At 47.0% G+C, this 9,506-nt stretch overlaps 1 protein-coding gene across 4 annotated transcripts in view; it reads left to right on the forward strand.

Annotated features, from left to right (window-relative positions):
* Positions 1–9,506, forward strand: part of AKAP12 (A-kinase anchoring protein 12) — a 112,981-nt gene extending 103,475 nt beyond the window's left edge. For all 4 annotated transcript variants that reach the window (XM_061428331.1, XM_061428332.1, XM_061428334.1 and 1 more), the window contains 2 exons: positions 1,043–5,996; positions 6,753–9,506. In XM_061428331.1, the coding sequence (XP_061284315.1) occupies positions 1,043–5,988 (4,946 nt within the window). In that variant the 3' untranslated portion in view covers positions 5,989–5,996; positions 6,753–9,506. The remainder of the gene's footprint in view (positions 1–1,042; positions 5,997–6,752) is intronic.

Here is a 9,506-nt window from a genome sequence, read left to right on the forward strand (position 1 = left end):
TCTTTCTTCCTCTCTCTCCTCTTCTCCCGACCCCCTCATTCTCTATCCTTAGTCTATTTGAAAGTTATTTGTAGACATCCGTTTGTATTTGTTTGATTTTTGTCTTTTGTGACATTGATATTTCAGTCCAGGCTAGTTATTTTATAGAATGTTCTTCATTGTGGGCTGTTGTCTGACTATTTTCACATGATTTTGTTCTGTTAAACATTTTTGTCAGGAGTACTATGTAGGTGACTTACTGGCCTTCTCAGTGCCTCATATCAGGAAGCATGACAACAGTTTTATCCTTTTATTGGGGATGTTAATTCTGATGGCTTGGTTATGGCAGTGCCTGGAAGATTTCTCCATTGTAAAGGAAGTTCCTTTTGAAATGAAGTCACCTGTGTGTTGATACTCTAAAACTGTAGGTGTGCTGACAGCCTTTCACCCAAAAGTTTTAGCATCTTTGGATCCTTGACTGAATGAGTTATTAGAATAGTGTTAGTAAATGTGATTTTTTTCCCTTAAGTCTGTTGACAAACAGCCAACTGGGCATACTCAAATAAGGCAAATGCTTAAGCTATAGCCAATCAAATAATTTCCTTGCTTTGGTTTCAAACTTCATCTGTAAAAATGTTCCCCCTAACTCTTGTCTTTTCTAAAAAACATTTTTTAGTGATTTGGTCGTGCCTGATCTTAGTTGCAGCATGCAAGGTCTTCTTTGGGTCATGCGTGATCTTTTGTTGCAGCTCAGGACCCTCAGTGATGCTGTGGCCTCTTACCTATAACAAATTTTTTTTTTTTGGCTAGTTGAATTTGTTAACTTTCCCTCTAAAAGGAACAGAAAGAGCAGAGTAGTACCTTTGAACCTGAATTTTAAAAGATCATTTGAAAGCTGCCTAATCTGTTGAAATTTACAGATGCTGGTAAGACCATTACCTGATCTTGATCTTGGAATTGCTGGAATGTTATTCACTAGTCATGGTTTTTAAATATTTAATTTTTTTGAATTATAATCATGTCTATCTTTTTCTTCCCCACCACCCCCTCTTTCTGTTAATAGTTGGACAAAGAGAGTCTGAAGATGTGAGTGAAAGGGACTCAGACAAAGAGATGGCTGCTAACTCAGCGGTGGTTCAAGACATCACGAAGGAGGGAAAGGAGGAAATGCCTGAGATGATGGAACCAATCCCTGCCTCGGAAAGCAGCGTGGACGAGCTGATGCAACCCCCTGAGCCCCAGGCTAACGACGTGGGATTTAAGAAGGTGTTCAAGTTTGTTGGCTTCAAATTCACCGTGAAAAAGGATAAAACCGAGAAATCTGACAGCGTGCAGCTCCTCACCGTCAAGAAGGATGAAAGTGAAGGGGCAGGAGAGTCCGACGGGGCTGGTGACCACCCGGAGCCCAGCCGTGAGACGGGGGACGCAACACCCAAAGACGGTGAACTGAAACAGTCCACCGAGAAACCCGAAGAGGCGCCCCAACGTGAGCCGAGCTGCGCGGAAATCTCCCTTCAGACCGAGTCTGGTCAAGCAGCTGAGGAAGGCAAAGATGAAGGAGAAGAGAAACAAGAGAAAGAAACCGCCAGACCTGCAGACTCCCCGACTAGTCCCGTGGCCAGCGAAACCGCCTCGCCCTTCAGAAAATTCTTCACTCAAGGCTGGGCCGGCTGGCGCAAAAAGACCAGCTTCAGGAAGCCCCGGGAGGAGGAGCTGGAGGCTTCCGAGAAGAAAAAGGAACAGGAGCCAGAAAAAGCCGAAGAAAATGAGAAGATGGAAGAGCCCTGCGAGCAGCCACCTGCCCAGGAGGCTCCTGAGAGCACCCAGGATGCCAGGCTGTCGGCCGAGTATGAAAAAGTGGAGCTGCCCCCTGAAGACCAAGTGCAGGCACCTCCCGAAGAGAAACCAGCCCCGTTAGCAACCGAAGTGTTTGATGAAAAGGTCGAGATTGTCGCCGAAGTCCACGTTAGCACTGTAGAGAAGGACCAGGAAGAGCCGAAAGCCGAAGCGGAAGAAACAGTGGAGCTCTCGCCGCCCGAAAAGTCGACCGAGACGAGCGCCGACCTTCAGGAAGCCGAGTCGGCCGAGATGCTGAAGACGGAGGAAGATGCGGGCGCCCTGAGCAGGGACCACTCCCAGGCAACCGAGCTCAGCGGGGACGCGAAATCGCCGTCCACGCCCCCCGAGGGCACCGTGAGGGAGGCCGAAATGCTGTCCTCGCAGGAGAGAATTAAGGTGCAGGGAAGCCCTTTGAAGAAACTATTCACGAGCACCGGCTTGAAAAAGCTCTCTGGAAAGAAACAGAAAGGGAAACGAGGCGGCGACGAGGAGTCCGGGGAGCAGCCCTCAGCCTCCATGGATTCTCCCGACAGTCCAGACGAACCGAAGGGCGTTGAGAGCTCAGCCTCGTCTCCAGAAGAGCCCGAGGAGATCACCTGCCTGGAGAAAGGGGTGGCGGAGGCCCCGGGACAGGATGGGGAGGCGGAGGAAGGGACCACTTCCGACGGGGAGAAGAAGAGGGAAGGTGGTGTCACTCCCTGGGCATCTTTCAAAAAGATGGTGACGCCCAAGAAACGCGTGCGAAGGCTCTCTGAAAGCGATAAGGAGGACGAGGCAGACAAAGTCAAAAGCGCCACCCTGTCCTCCACAGAGAGCGCGGCCTCCGAAGTACAGGAAGAGGCCAAAGGGAACGGAGAGGAGCCGAAGCCCGAGGAGCCCAAGCGCAAGGTCGACACCTCCGTGTCCTGGGAAGCGCTGATTTGCGTGGGGTCATCCAAGAAGAGAGCCAGAAAAGCATCCTCTTCCGACGATGAAGCAGGGCCGAAACCTCTTGGAGGGGACAGCCAGAAAGCAGAGGAAGCTGGGAGGGACAAGGAGCCGGGCCCGGAGGCAGCCGCTGCCGGTTCCCAGGACCACGAGCAACCGCCGGGAAGCTCCTCACCCGAGCCGGCCGGCAGCCCATCCGAAGGGGAGGGCGTCTCCACCTGGGAAACCTTTAAAAGACTGGTCACCTCGAGAAAAAAATCGAAGTCAAAACTGGAAGAGAGAAGCGAAGACTCTGTAGCTGGGTCTGGCGCAGAACACGCAGCCTCAGAGGCTGAGCCTGGGAAAGAAGAGTCCTGGGTTTCCATCCGGAAGTTTATTCCTGGGCGAAGGAAGAAAAGGTCAGATGGGAAGCAGGAGCCAGCCGCTGTCGAAGAGGCGGGGCCAGCGGAGGCTAACGAGGACGATGCGGACATCCCAGCCGTGGTCCCTCTGTCTGAATACGACGCGGTGGAAAGAGAGAAAACCGAAGCCCAGCCAGCCCCCAAGAGCCAGGAGGGGCCCGAGCAGAAGCAGGTGGATGTCGACGTGTCGGAGGAGCTCAGTAAGCGCCTGGTTCACACCGTGTCGGTGGCTGTCGTGGATGGGACAAGGGCCATTACCAACATCGAAGAAAGGGCACCCTCCTGGATCTCAGCTTCGGTGACAGAACCGCTGGAACAAGCCGAAGGTGAAGCCACACCACCAAGCGAGGAGGTGCTTGAAAGAGAAGTCGTTGCGGAGGAAACCCCCATCGTTACCAAAGCGCTGCCAAAGAGCCAGGAGGTGGGTGATGACACGATGGCCAGCGAGGTGGAATTAACCTCAGAAGCTGTGACAGCCGCTGAAACCACAGAGGCCTCTGGTGCGGAAGAGACCACCGACATGGTTTCGGCTGTCTCTCAGTTAACCGACTCTCCAGACACCACCGAGGAAGCGACACCAGTGCAAGAGGTGGAGGGAGGCGTGCCTGACGCGGAGGACCAGGCGAGAAGGACCCGAGAGGTGCTGCAGGCTGTTGCAGAAAAAGTTAGAGAAGAGTCACAGCTGCCAGATGACGCCATCCAGACAACCCAGAAAGGACAAGCAAAAATACTGGAGAAAGTGGAAGAGGCCGAGGAGGGTTCTCAGGCCCTAGATCTGAAGGAAGTGATGGATGGAGTATCCAAAGTGCTTGTCCAAGATACTGAAACTGAGACTTTGACACAGGAGAAGGTGGTTGCAGAGGCCACCGCAGAAAGCTTGGGAGAAGTTCCTCCAGGCACAGACAGTGCAGAGGCCAGGGAGCTGGCGAGCACTTGTCTTGCTGAAACCGGGACTGGGGTAGAAGCAGAGACTGCCCCAGAGCAGGCTGTTGCTCCTGACTCAACTGAAACCCTCACGGACAGTGAGACCAATGGAAGCACCCCAGTAGCAGATCTTGACGCTTCAAATCTAAGCCAGCCAGACACGATCATGGATGTCCATGAAGATGGTGAGGTTCCAGCCGGCACTCAGTCCCAGGTCCCTGAAGGCGAGGTGCCTCCTGCAGTGAAAGAGCTGCCTGCAGTGAAAGAGCTGCCTGCAGCATCTTCTGATTTTCAGTTGCAGGAGGAAAGGTCTTCAAAGATGGCAGAGGGTCTAGAACACACGGATGAAGAGGAGGGAACAGTGGAGACTGTAGCCATCCTTTCAAAGACTGAGATGATTCAAGAGACTGGCCAGTGCTCTGATGAGGAAGCCAAAGAAGAACCATCCATGGAAGGACTTGCCTTGTCTGCCGACACAGAAATAACTGAGAAAAAGATAACTGAAGTTGTCCTTGAGGAGGACGTTACTAAGAAAGTTGAATTTCAAGAGAATAATATAGAACTCCAGAGTCCTGCTAAGTCTCTTCCAACCCCAGCAGAGAGAGAGATGGTAGTTGAAGGGAAAAGGGAAACAGTGGAAGTGGAGGCAACTGAAGGGAATGAAGAGAAACTTGAGCACGAACCAGCTGTGGCCGTATGTGAAGAGCTCAGTAAGCAACTGGTTCAGACAGTGAATGTCACCATCATGGATGGGGAAAAGGAAGTCGTCAGTTTTGAAGGAAGTTCTCCCCTGCTGGCTTCCGAGGAAGAGGCATGCACGGGAATCTCAGTTCAAAGCTCTGAGGCAGCATTAGCTCTAATAGCTGCAGCCGTGGAGGAGAAGGTCTTAGGAGAAGCTATCAAGATTGTAGAAACAACCGAGGCTTTGAAATCTGCAGAAGCTCATCTAGTACCGGAAGAAGAGTCCTCAGAAAAAGACGAAGAGTTTCCTGCCCAGCCTGGCGAAGAAGATGTGGCATCCACAGGGACTGAGTCTCAAGCAGAATCAATACCGACGATAGTATCTATTACGCCTGGAAAAGGCATCGACGCTGACCTGGAAGGAGATGAAACCACATCACAGAAACAGGAGTTGGGTGGAGACGGCGAGCAGGTTGGTGGTCAGGAAGGCAGAGAGAGCAACACAGGAGAGGAAGACGGCAAGGCGGAAAGTGAGATTTCGAAACTTGAGAAGGAGAGCTGCAGACTTGTAGAGAGCGTGATTCAGACAGCCGTTGACCGTTTGGGGAGTACAGAAGAAATGGCCACCGATGTCCAGACCCAGGCTCAACTGGCAGAAGCCGACAGCCAGGAAGCTGGGCAGAAAATGGAGAAAGAAGAAAGCAAACCTCAGGCCTGCCTGGTGGATGAAACACAAGCCGTAGAAGCCAAAGAGGAGTCCCCACTAAGCACCGGCGAACATGCGCATCTCAGTGTTTCCAAAGATGCAAATGAAGCTTCAGAGAAGGTGGCAGCCACTAGCATAGAAGGTTCCAGGGTAGACGACCAGCGGCTTGAAGAGGTAGCTCTCCCATCCCAGAAAAAGAGAGAAATCCTTGAAACAGAGTCTGTGCTGCAAGATGACGGCAGTGCCGGGTTTGGAGAAAGAAAGAAGTCCCCATCTGAATCCCGAGAGGATGAAAAAGGTGATGCTGCCGGTGACCCTGGAAACCAAACCTCAACCCCAGAGGATGCTGAGGCCTCGGGAGGCTCAACCAAAGAGTCCCTAGATACAAATGGACCCAAACTGAAAGAGAAGGGAGACAGCCAAGAGGAAAAGGTGCAGAGCGAGTTGGAAAAAGAGATGAAAACACAAACACAGGAGGAGACACAGAACCAAGAGAGAGATCTGGCAAAACTCGAACCCACGGAATCCTAAAACATCACGTAAGTAACTTTTTTTTTTTTAAAGTAATTTCCCCCTTCACCCCCCGCACCCCCCATTCAGATGGCAGATTTGTTATGAGTTCAGGTAATTAGGATTTTATGCCGAACCTACATCTGGGGAAATAACCATCAACCAGACTAGGAGACCCAAGTTAGTTTCCTTTTTCTCATTGACATACTCATCAGTCTTACTGGTGTCCTAAGAGTAGTGACTTCGTTTTACCGCCAGTATGACTGCTTTCTAAGAAAATAAAGAGGCCTGTGTGTGTGCGCACAAGTGTGCATTTGTGTATGTGTTTGGCCCGAGGACATAAAAACTATGCTGTGCTCACTCAGCTAGTTTGTTGCATTTTTAAAAAAATAACTAGAAGTTCAAAGTAGGTTTATACGCTGCTGCTTGAAGCTCTCTGGGAAAATTATTGATTTCTTCCAGCATAGTGACAAGCACTTTAAAAACATTTCCTGTGCATATGAGAGCCTAACTACTGCTGTTTGGGTATGGATTGGCCAAAAAGTTCGTTTGGGTTTTTCTGGAACATCTTATGGAAAAACCTGAACGAACTTTTTGGCCCACTCAGTAGCAAAGGACATTGTGTTTGGACTCCTCACCAGGTTTGTTTCCTACGGAGTTCAGCCTATGGTTTGCACCAGGGTCCCCATTGGCTGCATCTCACTCTCACAACTCTTGGTGCTATTGCAGAAATGAGAGAGGAAAAGCAGATTTCATTTACTTTTGATTCTAACTTCCTTCCACAGTTACACTTGTGTACTTGCAAGACCAGAATGTGAAGACAAGTAGGGGAAGAAATCGAATGCTGCTGACGAGACCAGTCTTTCAGAACTTTGGAAACCGAAGAACAGACGTGTCAACTGCTCATTTCCCGAGAACCCCTGACAATCCTGAGGCTTCATCGGGAGCTATAGCCAGATAACATTTCCTCTTGTCAAGACCACACTGACATTTTCCCTCAGTACCATATAATGTTTCTGATTCAAGGTCCTCAATTCTTAGCCCGGAACTGGAGTTGGCAATTCTTGGGTCTGCTTCTCAAACTGGAGTATCATTCTTTATGTATTTATATGTATGTTTCAAGTAACCCTCCTTCTGTATCTATTGTATATTTTTTTTTTCTTAACGTCTAAGGAAATGTACAGCGTAGTGCAATTCTTTTGTATCACACATTATATGACGGGGCATGCGGCCACAGTGAAGTCTCGGGAAGCTTTCTGCTGCCTCAGTTACAGCCTTTGAAAACAGCTCTCTAGAAATAACATTCCTGATCAGAAGCTCCATCTCTTTTAAAATTCACTAAGGATTAGGTTACATGTTCAGTATCACTCTGAAATAGGTCCCTTTCCTATTATGCATAGTATGCTAAAAATAAAAGTTTTTTTTTTTTTTTTTTGCGGGGGTTGTTGGGGAGACATACAGAATGTCCCATTGTTGCTGGGAAATTTTTCTTCCTAGCCCCCGGGTGGAGGTTGGAAGGAAGTTTTTTTCAGGAGCAGATTAAGTTGGAGTCTTTTCTCCTAATTGTTACGGTTGTTTGGACGGATGCGTGTGCTTTCATTTTGAGGCAAAGTAGTGAAATGTTTTCACAGTATCAAGAAAAGAATTGACTGCTTTTGAGTCAACCTTACATGCTGGATCCCCATTCACACACAGCACGAAATAAGTCAGAGTCTTTACAAATGGTATTTTGATAGATGCTGGATTGTTATCTGTGCCATATTTGTGCCCACTCTTTTAAGAACAGTGTAGCATTATGTTCATTTGGATAAATTGTGATTTGACAACCGATTTCAATAAAACATTTGCTTCACTTAGATTTGCTGGATTTCTTAGATAATAGGAAGCCTGGGTCCTATGTTTACTGCATCCGAAAAGCAGAGAAGCTAGAACTTTCTAATATAGTCACTACACAGGGTCACTGCTTTACGTCGGTTTAAGTTTCAGGTTAGCGGAAGTCAAGGGCAGAGAGGCTTCTGCTGAAATAAACCAGGAGCTTTTCAGATTGAAGGTGCTGAAACAATGCTACCATCTGGTGGTGCTTCCTGAAAAGGTTAGTTTTCTTTGTTAATACGTGTTAATGACAAATGTCTCTAGAAAGACATTTTAGGAAGGCTTAGCAGTAAGAATGCCTTGCCTAACCGGTGATCTTGGAAAAAATTCTTAAAGTATCAAAATGATTTCTAGTTCATGCTAATATACAAAAGATTCTGTCAGCCAATTGCTACACACACAGAACCATCCCCTATCTACTGGAGAGTTTCTACTTTTTCATGGGTAGAGAACCGGTCTGGTGTATACACTTCTTAAATTTTATGTAAACTCAGTACTCCAGTTTGAGAACTGAAATTTCAACTGCTGATTAAATTATTTTAAAGCATAACACTCAAGCAAAACTAGAATAGTCCTTTTTTTTTTAAATTTTTTAGCCGAAAGTTGGCTGTTAAAAGCTGGAAAGTAATTTCTCATAAACCAACAAATCTGATTACAATAAAAAAAAAATATTGGCCATATTAGAAACACCCCTCATGCTAACAGCATATGGCCGTGCAGTTGGAGAACATTTAATATCCTTTTAGGAGTTATTTGCACATTTAATAGCTACTTATGCTTAATTATTAAACTTTAAAATCTCCAAATTAAAAATACCCTCTGATCTGAAGATCTTTCTTTTGCCAGCTTGAGACTTAAAAAAAAAACCTAAACGCTGGTGTCAATTTCTGAAGATCAACTGAAATTTGGAGATGACAGCAGTTTTTAAGGAGTTCATTAGACTTCTAATTATTGACTGACTTCCTTTCTATGTCAGGAAGAAGGTTTGTGCTGTTTTGAACAGATTAAAGATTTGTGTAGTTTCTGGTGATCATTTTGGGGGGTTTAAATTCCATCCTGCCGCTCATCCTATTGGTATTTGGTCTTGGCCAGGTCATTCCAGCCATCACAGTTGGTTTTTCAGTGGCAGTTGCTTGCTGACTGTGCTCTTTTGATGTGCCCTGGGTTACTCCCGTTCAAGTTCTGTACTTGTGTCCGTTAAGCATCATTGTTTTATTAACAGGAGGAATGCTATTAACAGTAGCATGACATACAATTCTGTATTATAATTTTAAAGCTGCTGTTGTGAAGTCCTTAAGCATCAAATGCAAACTGCAGAAGTTGGAGCAAGTGCCTAAACTTTGCTAATTTTTGCATTACTATGGAGCCATGTACAATAGAAAGGAATGCAAGACTTGTACACTTGCCGTTTCTTATACTTGAGGAATATAAAATGTTCCCCCTCAGGTTCTTTTGCTAATGGTACACCCGAGTTGCCTCTCTCTGCCACACAGATAACTTTGTTCCGATATTTCCTTTGAGATATTGAAGGGCTGGAAATTTTAGCTTTCAGTGTAAGCTTCAAGCTTAGCGGTTTTCCTTTAATCTGAGACAATATTTGATTCTTACTTCTGTTTGGGGGGGATGCAGATTTTTCATTTATCTAAATAAAATGCAACCTAATTAAA

Source organism: Bos javanicus, chromosome 9 (assembly GCF_032452875.1).
Source record: "Bos javanicus breed banteng chromosome 9, ARS-OSU_banteng_1.0, whole genome shotgun sequence".
NCBI lineage: Eukaryota > Metazoa > Chordata > Mammalia > Artiodactyla > Bovidae > Bos > Bos javanicus.